Below are 13,057 nucleotides of genomic sequence, written 5' to 3'. Positions count from 1 at the left end.
GGGTCTCAAATTGCTGCCCCATCTCCAGGGTTGTCCCAAAGGAGTGCTGCTTCGACTCCCTGGAGAATTGTGAGACGAGACTGTGATTCTAAGACTAGACTCGGGCGTAACAGAACCTATCACACAAGGGACGCAAGACGCAGCTGGTCCGCCTGACTTATCGCATATAGCCTGCCCTCTGGGAAACCAGAACAAATCCAGCCAGTAGCCATCGAATCAACTGCAACTCATGGCAACCTCATGTGTTTCAGAGTAGGCCTGTGCTCCACAAGGTTTTCAGTAGCCATGATCTTTCAGAAGTAGATAGCCAGTCCTTTCTTTCCCCTTCAGAAGTAGACAGCCAGTCCTTTCTTTCCCCTTCAGAAGTAGACAGCCAGTCCTTTCTTTCCCCTTCAGAAGTAGACAGCCAGTCCTTTCTTTCCCGTATAGAAGTAGACAGCCAGTCCTTTCTTTCCCCTTCAGAAGTAGACAGCCAGTCCTTTATTTCCCCTACAGAAGTCGACAGCCAGTCCTTTCTTTCCCCTGCAGAAGTAGACAGCCAGTCCTTTCTTTCCCCTGCAGAAGTAGACAGCCAGTCCTTTCTTTCCCCTGCAGAAGTAGACAGCCAGTCCTTTCCGCTCTGGAAGCCAGAGGCCCCTTTTCATCACTGAAGGATCCTGAGGGGAAGAGGCAGCTTCAGAAGCTCCAGCCTTTGAATCCCTGTCACTCACTTCCCTGTTGAGTTTCTCCTCCTGGAGGGAATAAACTACCGTGCGATCATCTGTTCTGAGAGTGGCCCCTCTCGTAAATTCAGAAAAGAGGGTACACAAGGGGAGGGGTAGTTTCCGGTAGAGGAATTTGTAAGGGGGCTTTTATATAAGAGCTGGTCCAGCCCTAACAGAGGAACACTGATTGATTGAAGACAGTACAAAAAACCCATAAAGATATTGGTACAATTTGGTTTGGAATCTTGGTAAGGGGAATGTTTTGTAAGTATTATTGATAAGGCTGTCTCCAGATACTTGGCCTTGGCAATGTGAAGGGACTGGAGGTCGTGGAAAGTGCTCAGGCTTTGAAGCAGATAGTCCCAGCTTGGTCTCACCTCGGCCTCACACTAACTGCTGACCCTTGGCCGAGCTAGTGTATCTTCTTTTATTTGTAAAATGAGGTTGATAGTACCTGCCTGTGACAGCCATGATGATTAAATGAGGAATCATGTGTGTACTCCAGTGCCCCTTCCCTGTTTCTGTCGTCAGTGATCCTGGTATATTTTGATTAAATAAACGGACTCGTCAGATGGTGACCACAGCAGATGTCAACGTTAGCCTATAAGAACTGCATGTCTCCGCATTTGGATCCCCCATAGAGACTGTGTTAAACTGACAGTATCAGTAAACTTCAGGGCCTTAAAAAGGGAACAAACAGAGAAATTATTTTGGGTTTGGTTATTTTTGGGGGGGAGGAGAATTATATAAGTAGACAACTGTGTGTTTAATGCAAAACAGACCAAGATATATATTGTCCAGCCTAAAGACGTTGGCTTGTGTTTGTCCTTTGTTCTGTTTAAAGTACAATGCCAAAATCAATCCATCCCTGACCCATACAGTATTGTATTTGAATTCTCTGTTCTTTTCAAAAATATTTTAGGAGTCAATTCATGTTCCTGATCCTGTCATTTCAATAGCAATGAAGCCTTCTAACAAGGTAGGGGTCTGATTTGTGGCTCAGTAAATCACAGGAAACACCTGGGCTCTTTCTCCTCTGCCTCCGTGATGCATGTGGTACCTTGTGATAACAGCCATCTCACAGTCTATTTTCTCAGTTGGTACCGAGATCACCTTTTTAAATTTATCAATCTATTCCTACTAATAACTCCTCAGTGTATTTGAAGAAATTAATGGCATTAAAATATTCACCAGACTCTGCTTTTTACTTCTTTCCTACATCAGAGTGGTATAGGTAACTTCTGGATTCAGATTGTAAAGGGATAGGAGAGGAGGACACTTGTCCTAAGTTATGGTGTATGGTGTATAAAGTATGTTAGAATTCCGCATGGACTAACTGCCCCATGGGTTATGATGTATCTCCCAATTATGAAGTAAATATCTGGTTATAAAGTGGAAAGCCTGCAAACAAAGCTGTTTTTCTCACTTTAAAATAGTTATTCTGTAATTGGGTGTGATGTCATTAGCTTCTTACAAAGCCAGAATGGCCTTGAATAGATTCTGCCTTCACATTACTTGCCATTTGAATTAGTCCTGCTATTGAAGCGTAATTGTTTAGTTCTCAAGTTGCGTTGACATTCATAGCAGTCACGTTAACATGGTGTGTTGAAATTGGTTCACGTGTGCGTTGAGTGAACACTCTGTGACCTGGGAACTACCATTTGCAAAACGCATTCTGATTTATTGTCATCTGGAATTCATTACTAACAGCTACTATGTAATCCTGAGGAATCTTAAGATTTTCCAGACCCTTGCTTCTCATAGAGTAGAAATATTGCATCACTCCGTCTTCCTCAGATTTGAGGGAAGGTGAGCCTCACGCCCAATCCCAGTAAGATGCTATAGTGCGATTGTTCCAAGCCTGCTCCTAAATTGCTTGCTTTTTCCTCTTGGAAATAAGCAGGATAAGAAGTTATATACTTCTTTGTTCCTAAATCTAGAGATTGTTTGGTACATTTAACTGTTGGTGGTCCACGATAATGGAGAGTAATCAAATGCGTCAGTATCCTGAAGGTGTTTTGTTTTCTGCTTGGGGTTGTTTATACATTAAAAACTTTAAATGTGTCTGGTATTAGTTTGCTAAGGCTGTTGTAACAAATTGCCACAAACTGTGTGGTTTTAAACACCAGGAATTTATCGTCTCACAGGGCCGGAGGCTGGTAGTGCAGACTCAGGGTGTCGTCTGCAGGGTGACGCTTTTTCTCTCTGGGTGCTCTGGGGGATATGCTTCCTTGTCTCTCCCACGCTTCTGTGTTGCTTACTGTGCGGCGGCCTCACCTAGTCTCTCTGCCTCTGTCTTCACATGGCTCTCTTTCCTCTGTGTTTATGTGTCTCTTCTCTTTTTTTAAGGGTACCAGTCACATTGGATTAGGGTCACCCTACTGCAGTATGACCTCATGTGGGCTAATTAGATCCACAAAGTCCCTGTTTCCCGGTCCCGAGGGTTAGGGCTTCAGCATGTCTCTTGGGGGAACACAGCTCGGCCCTTAACAGTATCTGCTTTGGAGGACTGTGATTCCGCCTACCACGTATAGAACTGCATTTAGGTATTTTAAAGACGCATCATATTACATCCAGGCAGATGGTTTGCCAGGGAGAGGTCTCACTGTGGCGTCTGCCTCACCGTTGGTCCTAACCATCCTGCTCGAATCTACAGTAGAATTCTGGTAAACCACTAGTTCCTTTGGTTATGTTTATATATAGGATTTCTAAAATGTAGCTCACATTCTACCTTCTACTTTATTTTCAACCAGAAATGAGCATTTTTTTTGTTAGTGTAATAGGAAAAGGGCACAGAGCTCAGCTTTGGTCTCTTGTTGCCCATCTCAGTATGGAAAGAAGTCTTTATTAGCTAAATATTTCCTGTTCTCTTGCCTGTGCGGCATCCAAGTTCACATAGGAAACAGTCCTTGGAAGTGGGTGTGGTTTATTTTTCCTTTTTAACTGCTGGTGTATTTCAATTTAATTCAGTAAAGTTCTTTCAAAAATTTAATTGTTTATCATGCTTAATAAAGTGTTCATGATTTTCCTCTTTTTCAAAAAGAATGATCTAGAAAAATTTTCAAAAGGTATTAGCCGGTTCACAAGAGAAGATCCCACATTTAGAGTCCACTTTGACACTGAGAGCAAAGAGACGGTTGTGTCTGGAATGGGGGAATTACACCTGGAAATCTATGCTCAGGTAATGACTGACGAGGAAGCTAAATTGAATTCGATGTATTTCTGTCTGTGTTTTGTTCAATGTCAACAATTCTAAGTCTTACGACCAAACCAGCGGTGATTCTTCCCTGCCTCACTCCGGTTTGTTTATGGTGAATAGCCTTCTCCGCTATGTGTTAATGAATTATCTTTGATTTCTAAACCTCTTTTTTTTTTTTATTTGTCAAATATTGAGGACTTCTAGAATCAAGGCTCAGGGTATCTGCAGTAGGGCCACCGATCCACCCCCAGTCCCAGCCTTAGGGAAACAACCTGCAGAGAGAACCCTGCTGAGAAAGCAAGCACGCTGCTGTCCCTGCTCTTCAGGCCGTTTCTCGCCTGTCGCCCTGTCTCGCCAACGCCTGAAAAGTGTTACGATACAGAGAGTGGGTGGGGCCTACGCTAGAGTCTGAATAAATACAGGAGGTATATGACTTACTGAAAAACACCGTTAGGATCCTGTCTTTGAAGTCAAGATGGTAGAAAAGCTGTCATGATAGAGTCCCGTATTATCCCCGTGAATATGTAATAACAGAGCAGCAGTAAAGTTTAGTGGGTGGCTTATTTGGAGGAAGTGTGCATCAGCCAGCCTAAATTACAAACCATTTATATAAAAATCTGTAAATGCAGTTTGCATTGTTTAATTACCATGTATCTTAATCCTTATAAGATGCTTAAATGATTTAGGATTTATAGTTTGCTTATCTATTATATTTAAATGAATGCCCCTAAGGTATTTAAAATGCTTAGGATTTTTTTTTTCCAGTTTTTTAAATTTAAATGTATTAAAAATTTATTTATAGCATTAATTTATATTGCTTGTGAAAAAAAGATTGGTTAAGTCCTGGTAAATGTCAGTTTAGTATGTATAAAAATTAGCAAATTCTGCCTAACCAAACCCACTGCCGTCGAGTCGATTCTGACCCCTAGCAGCCCCATAGGACAGAGTAGAGCTGCTCCATAGGGTTTCCAAGGAGCGGCTGGTGGATTGGAATTGCTGTCCCTTTGGTTAGCAGCCAAATGCTTAACCACTATACCACCAGGGCTCCACTTCTGCCTTAGTAAGGGAATAAAAATTAAGATTTTATTACATATCTTTATGGGGAAAACTGACTTACCTTCCTGTTTCCCTCCTCATCCCACTTTTTTTAGAGAATGGAAAGAGAATATGGCTGCCCTTGTATCACGGGAAAGCCCAAGGTTGCCTTTAGAGAGACCATCACTGCCCCTTTCCCGTAAGTATGCAATATAATTAAATATAATTATGAGGCTGGGATTGAAGCTCTTTATTATGGTCTATATTGTTATTAAGGTGTCTTTACACGGTGACACTTTTCATTATGGAATCTGTATAGTTCTATAGTCAAGACACTGATACAGAGTGACACTTTTGGATTGAATTGGGTTGGTCCTGAAACTGGATGCCAACAGAGACTGGCACAGACGTCACTGATGCGCATTTATGCTCCGTCCCGGCTTTAGGTCTCGGTTTATTCCAGTTGTGCCTCTCTCGGCAGACGGCTGTTGTGCTTTACTTTGGTGCCATACTGTGGGTGCCAGAGAACTTGCATCTGCCAGGGAGTCATCTCCTGCAAGTAGAGAAAACTAATGCCATGATCAAACTCAGAAAACATTTACAAACATACAGCTGTGTTTGTGTTTGTTAGAGGCAAACAGTTCTCATAAAGAGAAGCACAAAACAAGTTAAATGGCTACAAGTATAAATACTTCAGCCTAGTGCCTATCTGAACTTACATGAGCTGTGATTTAAAGTCAAAATTAATAAAGTATACTGTGGCCGTAAAACTTGGCTCAGTTTTCAGCATGGTATCAGATAAAGATAAGTGGTACTTACCTGAGAGGCAATGTCATGGAGCAGGATGGTGTAGTCTAATTCGATAAAGTCGTCATTTCTTTGCTAGGACAAAAATAAGAACCTGGCGTTTGAAACTTAACATCATTGGCAAAAATGAACGGCATTTTAATTTTTAAAATCAGCTTTCATTAGATGATTATATTTAGGTAAAAATAAATATCGAATGTCATAACATTTAGCTTGAGAGATAAACCATTCTATACTAAATATTCTTCCAAATCAGATTTTGAAATCATGATTTTTCATTTTCTATTTAAAGATGGTGTTTTCCCCTTTTGGTTTTAGTGTCCAGGTTTATTGGGGCAGCTCCTTAGGAGCATTACGGTACCATCTGTCATTAAACAACTCTTCCCACTGTTCAGAAAAGCAGTGTGTAAGTGTTTACATGAAAGGAAACAAATTGTATAATAGAAATTTTCTTTAGGAAACTTAAAATAGCAAGAGGTGGTAAATGTAGTTCTCTGATAATGTAATTAAAGCAAAGCCTTGGTCTGTATTGCTTAGTGCTTAGGAAGTAAAGTTACACCATCAGATACACAGAAATACAGTGCCTGCGTAGTTGAAAACCATGACGATCAGAGCTTTGCTGTGCTTACGCAAGGCTCTTTAAGGTTTGTAATCCATGTGTTGAAACAATTCCTAGACTCCAAGGGGCAGCCCAAGCTCCTGAGGCTCCCTTGGTTAACAGTGATTCTAAACGTGGCCCCAGGGTCAGATAAAGTACTGTTTTAAAGTGTACTTTTCTCTCCTTACAAGGAGAAATAATCTTTTCTTTGAATGTATCAGCAAAGAACGTCCTTTAGGATGGTATAAAAACCAGTCAGGTTTCGTACATGTTGGATCTTAATAATAGGTAAAGATATATAACATGTATGCCCTGAAGCAGTGGGGTTTTTTCGTATTGACAGAGGCCAGTGGAGACCCGTTAAATCCCTCTGTTGAGGTGTTAACAGGACTTTTTTTCATAAAACTACTAGCACTGTCTTGTGCATACTTTGCTAAAAACGTGGATTGAAAATCATGATTATGGTTTTATGGCTTCTGTTACCTAGACCAGTTACTCAGTTGAGGTCTCAGTACCCCTATAACACACCCCCAACCCCTCCCCCAAAAAAACCAGACCAGACAGAGTAGAACTGCCCCATAGTTTTCAAGGAGCGGCTGGTGGATTTGAACTGCTGACTTTTTGGTTAGCAGCCGAGCTCTTAACCACTGTGCCACTAAAAAAAAAAAAATTTTTTTTTTAGGGCCCCCAAAACAGAAACTCAGTACCCCTTAAATAGTTACATCTCAGTTTTCCCTCCCCTATAGGAATGATGTAATGTTACATGAAAATGCGTTAGAAAAAAGGCCCTATTTCTCAAACAGTTGTCACAGTATTTATGGTAGGTATCTGGCATCACTCCGAGTGCTCTAATTGGACATCCTGCCCTCCCCTGGCCTATAGGGATCAGCTCATGGTTACAAAAGCCTGGGGAGAACAGTGCTCCAGCTGCCTTGGCAGTGTGTTGCCAACAAGCCGAAACAAGTCACCTGGAAAAGTCCTTTTCTGTTAAGGACCTGACTAAGAGTGTGGTTTCTCTGCACTCCATTTTTCTTGATTTGCATTAGATACTAGTTGGAATGTTTTCTTGTTTGTTTTCTTTTCTACTGCTTAAGAAAGCAAGAATCAAAGAATTCTTGTCTCTTTAAGGTATAAGAGAAGCAGTTTTTAAGTAGTCATCCTATCAGATTTAAGAAAATAAAAACCTAGGAACAAGTAAGATATAAGCTTACAAATTATGACTAAATGAGTTATAAAGAGAAAACTGTGTACAGCAAGCTAAGGCAAGAGTAGTGAAACTGTTCTGGAGACACAGCAGGCTTCACAAAACACAGTGAACACAAAACTCCAGTTGCTAAAGGAAGCAATCTGCATTAAGCTGAGCACAAAAACTGAATGCCAGATTATAACTTGAGTTCATCTGTTGAAATTGCAAGAAAAGGCAAAAAGGAACAAAAACCCAAGAAATACAATCTAAATTAACACCTAATAACCAGCTTCAGTTGTGCGGCCCTCATTACCCTGCAGAGCTGATGGAAGGTGGGTCACACTGTCAGAAGTCTTTGAGGGCACCTGGGAGTCTCTGTCCTACCTCAACTCCTGAAGAACTCGCCAGACCTTTTTCCTCCAGCAGAGGGAGCAGAGCAGCGCAGTCAGATCTAACTTGCCGAGCGGAAAATCCCTGGTTTTGCCTTGCTACCATTCTGTGTGGTCAGTTTGTGCCCAGGGAATGCTGACCAGCCCAGCTCAGTAATTAGGAAGGCCAATTGGAGGCAGATGAGGCCTTTTGTTGTATCTCACTCAGCTAAACCAGGCTACGTTCTGGACCAGCTGCTGTTGCTCTGGCCTCTTCCTGCAGCTGTTCACTTTCTCTGGCCCTGACTGTAACTGACCTCTCCTTTAAAATGTCAGGTTCACGATTTTAAATACAAAATGACTGAAAGGGCACTACATCAATTACAATACTCTCAGTAAATATTAGTCCTGTTAGTAGTGTATTTTATAGAAATTACTTACCACTTGCTTGACAGTCTGAATTTTTACCATTTTATACCATGTATTTTCAGTAGAGTTCTGCCATATTATGTAACCACAGGCAACCCAGGCCAAATGTCGAACTGGCTTCATTTCTGGAGCTACATTTCCAAAACTGTCTGGAGGAGAAACATTTACATTAGTATTAAATAATGTAGTTATTTTATATATTCAGTATTAGCCTTAACAAATCTAAATTCTGAGTCATGTCTTAGCTTCCTTCAAATGTGTGCAAAAAAAAAAAAACTTCACTAAGCCATGGAGCTCTAAGGTTCCAAAGCCTCTTTTTTTCTTCTTGGGTTAGATTGCTAATGAAACTTTGCAAAAACCAGTATATTTCCAACATAATGTTAATATCTAACAATTTTGAGCTTAGATAATTGAGATCTTAAAGTTGGGAAAAGACATTTTTTCCAGGTCATATTTATATACCTGGAATATTTTGTGCTTCTAGTGGTTCCTTCATGGCCTTGAGCCTTTGATAAAACGCATTATCCTCTTCATCTGGGTTCTTCTCAATCTCTCCTTCAAATGTGAAGTTGACTTCTGGTGCAGTGTCTTGTCCCACTGGAGGGTAAAGTACTTCAGCCGTGCAGTTCACTGTAATTTGCTGTTTGAAACATTTTTACAAAAGATCCTTACATCTAGATTGTGGTTCTTTGAGATGGAAGATTTAAAGCACTGAGCCCTGACGTTGCTTCAGACCTGACTTTTTCCAGAGGTGTGTCATTGGAACTGACCTAGTGAATTTCCAGAGAGATCCTTTTAGTATCCTAAAAAAGAAACTTTTAGAAAGTCTCACAACTTGTAAATACATCTTATAACTTTGAATATATTTCAGTATTAATGGGGTGTCCATTTGTGAGACCACATTTTAGTCTGTTTATATTTACCTACTGCAGATGCTGGTTACTTTTTAAGCCTTTCCATTACGCTTACTCTCTGCTCCCAAAAGTACAGAAATTTTCTCAAATCCGGATACAGCAATGTGTACCTGGAAGACTGTAGCATTGAGTTATGCGTTGTAAAGGCGTCTGCCCTAACAGCTCCAATGCCTTTTAATGAATCCCCTTATGTTAGCCTGATGTCTTCTGAATTATGCTCAACAAAAGGCCAAGCTTTTTTTAATTTCAAAATGGTTATAGTACAAATTACAGTTCCTTGCTCTTCAATCTGTCTCATGAATTAATCTGAAAGGTGCATAATTTAAAAATGTTTCCGGCCCTTCTATTGAATGGGGGCACCAGTTGGCCATTCTATTGCTCCCGAATATCTGAAAGCACCTACTTTCTTTAAACGCTCAATCCAAAGCAGAATGAGATATACAGATAAATGAAAGTGATCGTGACTGAAAAGTAAATTACTTCACCTGTTCATATGGGGCGTAAGTTCAGACTGCCCTGTGAGTATGTCATCTTTTTAAAGGAAATTTAATTGAACCGAAGTGTAGAATCTATTTTCTAAATAGCACAACAGACTACTTCATGGACCTTGGAAGACACGAAGATAGTATAAAAACCGACCCTTGTATGCCTTACCCATTTGGACAGTATTTTATCAGAACCAAGGATTTCACATCAACTTAAAAAAAAAAAAATTAATCCTCTGACTTGATCAGCTAGAATCATCTGGAATATTCAGAATCAGATTTTATTTACTACTAAAGAACGCTTCACTTACTTTTTGGATAATTTCTTCCACAGAAAACTTAAGGCGATACTTGTGTCCTCTTCCTGGAATGTCCTACAGTTAAAATGTGGTGGAGAGAAGAAAGCATTATAGTGATAACTCAATTCTTTGTTAGAAGAACGCATTCTCATCTGGTTGGGGGGCTGGCTGGTGTGGGTAAGAGATTGCAGCCTTAGACCTTGAAAAAGACAATCACCATGTATGTAATATCTAATTCAGCCGGTCCTCTAACCCTGGTCGTGGCTCAGTGGTTAAGAGCTTGGTTGCTAACCAAAAGGTTAGCAATTCGAATCCATCAGCCTGCTTCTTGGAATCCCTACGGGGCAGTTCTGCCGTGTCCTGTAGGGTTGCTATGAATCGGACTCAACTCTACGGCAATGGGTTTGGTTTTCTATCAGGTTTATTTTGGATGAAAACAAAAAGATGGGATGAAAGCATACAAATAAAAGGGCACAACTCTTTTTCAGTCATCAGATCTTAACATCCGGATCTCTGGTAATTCTCAACACAAGAGATTTTTAGACGTTTCATTCTAAGGATGATGAGAAAGAGGACACTCCTTTGAAGGGTTTCTTCCACGAAGCCCATGGTACCCTTCAAATCGTGTTCAGTTAAGCCTAGTAGCCACCAAGTGCAGAGGCTTAATGAAGGGTCAGGACTGGCTTTGCGAGTTTATTAGGTGACCTGCAGAATGACACTTTAAGCCTTATAATTTTAAGACAGTTTATGCCTACTTGTGTAGTGTTATACTACATAATACCTATTCCCTGCCAGCTCTTACAGCCTGTCCACAGTTAACCCTTTGGTGCTCGTGGGTCCCTCTAGGGAGGAACCTTTTGTTCAGCCTCTGCGGTTTACTAGGAGGCTGCTGTACAGTGAGAGTGTGTGCTGCCTTGGACACCAAAGGAACAGGCATGTGCCGCAGGTTGTTTTTACAGGGTATCGTAGGAAGTCTGAGTTTTTGGTAGGAAAAACAGAAATGTTGAAAGTTTCTGTTACACGTAGGTACCAGCAGACCCCGGTGTGGACTCTGGAGTATAATTAGTAGTACTTCACGTGTACCAGTGAACGTTTAGGGTGGGCGTACGGGAGGGGGTGAGAAAAAACATCCATACTACCTGCCAAAAATTCAGACGCACTCAATTATTCAGCATGCTTCCATTAATGAAAATACATGATATCAACGAAAAACTCAAAGCTGAAAATAACTGGCGCACAAAAGGGTTAAGATTATGTAAGATAAATGAGGGACAGTCTCATAGCCTTCCAATGTTAGTCTAATGGGAACAAAGCTACTGAAGCTCCTGAGGCATTAAACATTTAGTATAACCCTTCGCAGCTCCGGAAGGCAGTCGGTGGCCATCAGGTGTGGGTGACGAAGGGGTGTGGGTGATTGAGGCCAAGCTTCACCTCACAGTGGTTTTATTCTGCCGTTGGTTGTCAGTTTCTCTTGCTTCCTTTCCCTCTTTATTTTGGTGAAAGGACCTAGTAAGGCTTGGTGTTAAAATTTAGGCAGTGAAGATGGGGGCTTTTAGTGGTCCCAGCTGTAGTAATAGATGAGAAACGTGGCAGCACTTTTAAGATTCCTTTGAATGGTTCTTACGGATTTCACGTGGGCAAAGAGGAAAATGCTTCCCTTCTTTTAGACCGTTTTCCCATTTCCCTGTATATTACACCAAAATAACTAAACCAAACCGATTGCCATCGAGTTGACACTCCTCGTGACTGTGCCAGACAGAGCAGAACTGCCCCACAGGGTTTCCAAGGTTGTAATCTTTACGGGAGCAGATCACCAGGCCTTTCTCTCCGGAAGCTGGTGGGTGGGTTCGAACCCCCGACCAGCCGAGTGCTTGCCCATGTAAACTGTGCTGGTGTCTACCTAACCCTGAAGACAGAGAGCCCCGGGCTGTCACCTGAGGTCGGAATGTGGAAATCTTAGCTTCCCTAGGGAGGAAGCCAGCGGCCTGCTTCAGGACGGAGGCGGTGGGGCAGGGCGAGGGGAGACGGGCGAGCGGAGGCCACCGGCCCCCGGAGCCCGCGCCCTGGGCGCACTCACCTCCGTGCTGGCTTGTTCCACCGTCTGCACCAGGAACACCTTGTGGGGAGTCCCTTGCTGGTAGTTGATGCAGTTCTCCGCCACCGAGGCCGCCCTGGAGGCTGCGAAGTGGGTGGGTGGGATCTCCATGCTCAGAGAGCGGGCCTTGGAGGGCACGCAGGCTGGCTGGGCGCGGACGGCTCGCGCGCTCCCGCTCCTCCTGTGGCTCCGGAAGCTGCTGCGTGGCTCGGGCTCGGGCTGGGCTCGTGGCTCGGGTTCGGCTCGTGGTTCGGGCCCGGCTTCCACCTCGTGGCCGCTCCGGGCTCTGAGCTTCCCACCCGGGCGAGTGCCGAGTGCCGGGGAGCTGGGCGGCGGGCGGCGGGGAGAGCTTCCGCGCCGGCGGCGGCTTTAAGGGCGGCTCCTCCCCGGGGCGGTGGAGGGGAGTCGGCTGACTTTCCCTGCACCCTGGAGCGACACGCCCACAGTGTCTGCAGGGTGCGAAGGTGCTCCAGGTGGCGATTCCACTTCCTCTTCCCCCTTCCCCGGGAGGGACCCGCCCCAGTCACACCCGGGGAGGCTGCAGACCACTATTAATTTGGGGGATTATGTAGTTTAGGTCACTGGAGATGAGAAATGGGCTCCCCTCCGTATTGACTTTAGAAAGATGAGGTTTTGGTAAAACGCCATACTTGAAGCTGAAATCACTGAAAATTTTACCTTAAGGATTAGAACACACTTACAAAGGGAATTTACAAAAAGCGTTACACTTGGTTAGCTTCTGACAAAAGCAGGAGTTTTAAAAGTGCCTTAAAAGCAAGGGCAGACTTCAGTAGGTGGGGCGTTTTCACTCTTGGTTTTATTCCTTAACTTTACGTGAGACCTTTAAAGGAGCCATGGCTCAGACCCTTGGCGGGTTGGGGTCCCCATCGGGAAGCTGGGGTTCCTCTGATTCTCACCCGTTGCCGGGCTTGCACTTT

At 43.0% G+C, this 13,057-nt stretch overlaps 2 protein-coding genes across 2 annotated transcripts in view; one reads left to right on the top strand and one right to left on the bottom strand.

Moving 5' to 3' along the window:
* GFM1 (G elongation factor mitochondrial 1) overlaps positions 1-13,057 on the top strand; it is a 45,298-nt gene that overhangs the window by 17,166 nt on the left and 15,075 nt on the right. The window contains exons 11-13 of the mRNA XM_049867172.1: positions 1,627-1,683; positions 3,748-3,885; positions 5,055-5,137. Coding sequence (XP_049723129.1) covers positions 1,627-1,683; positions 3,748-3,885; positions 5,055-5,137 — 278 coding nt within the window. The remainder of the gene's footprint in view (positions 1-1,626; positions 1,684-3,747; positions 3,886-5,054; positions 5,138-13,057) is intronic.
* Positions 5,177-12,570, bottom strand: LXN (latexin). Its single transcript, XM_049867174.1, has 6 exons — positions 12,102-12,570; positions 10,037-10,099; positions 8,789-8,966; positions 8,339-8,475; positions 5,758-5,820; positions 5,177-5,491 (listed from the first exon to the last, which is right to left on the bottom strand). Exons 1-6 carry the CDS (start codon positions 12,228-12,230, stop codon positions 5,393-5,395), a joined length of 669 nt encoding a protein of 222 aa, XP_049723131.1. The 5' UTR covers positions 12,231-12,570; the 3' UTR covers positions 5,177-5,392.

The sequence above is a fragment of the Elephas maximus genome, chromosome 23 (genome assembly GCF_024166365.1).
Source record: "Elephas maximus indicus isolate mEleMax1 chromosome 23, mEleMax1 primary haplotype, whole genome shotgun sequence".
Classification (NCBI taxonomy): domain Eukaryota; kingdom Metazoa; phylum Chordata; class Mammalia; order Proboscidea; family Elephantidae; genus Elephas; species Elephas maximus.
The sequence above is the reverse complement of the archived record's forward strand: the minus strand, read 5'-3'. Positions and strand labels throughout refer to the sequence as shown.

Bases quoted from the DNA above. Each gene is read 5' to 3' on its own strand.
- LXN (XM_049867174.1), bottom strand. From the start codon at position 12,230: ATGGAGATCCCACCCACCCACTTCGCAGCCTCCAGGGCGGCCTCGGTG. The intron at 10,100-12,101 runs GTGAGTGCGCCC...TTTTAACTGTAG, and splicing joins TGGAACAAGCCAGCACGGAG to GACATTCCAGGAAGAGGACA. The intron at 8,967-10,036 runs GTAAGTGAAGCG...TGTTTCAAACAG, and splicing joins TGGAAGAAATTATCCAAAAA to CAAATTACAGTGAACTGCAC.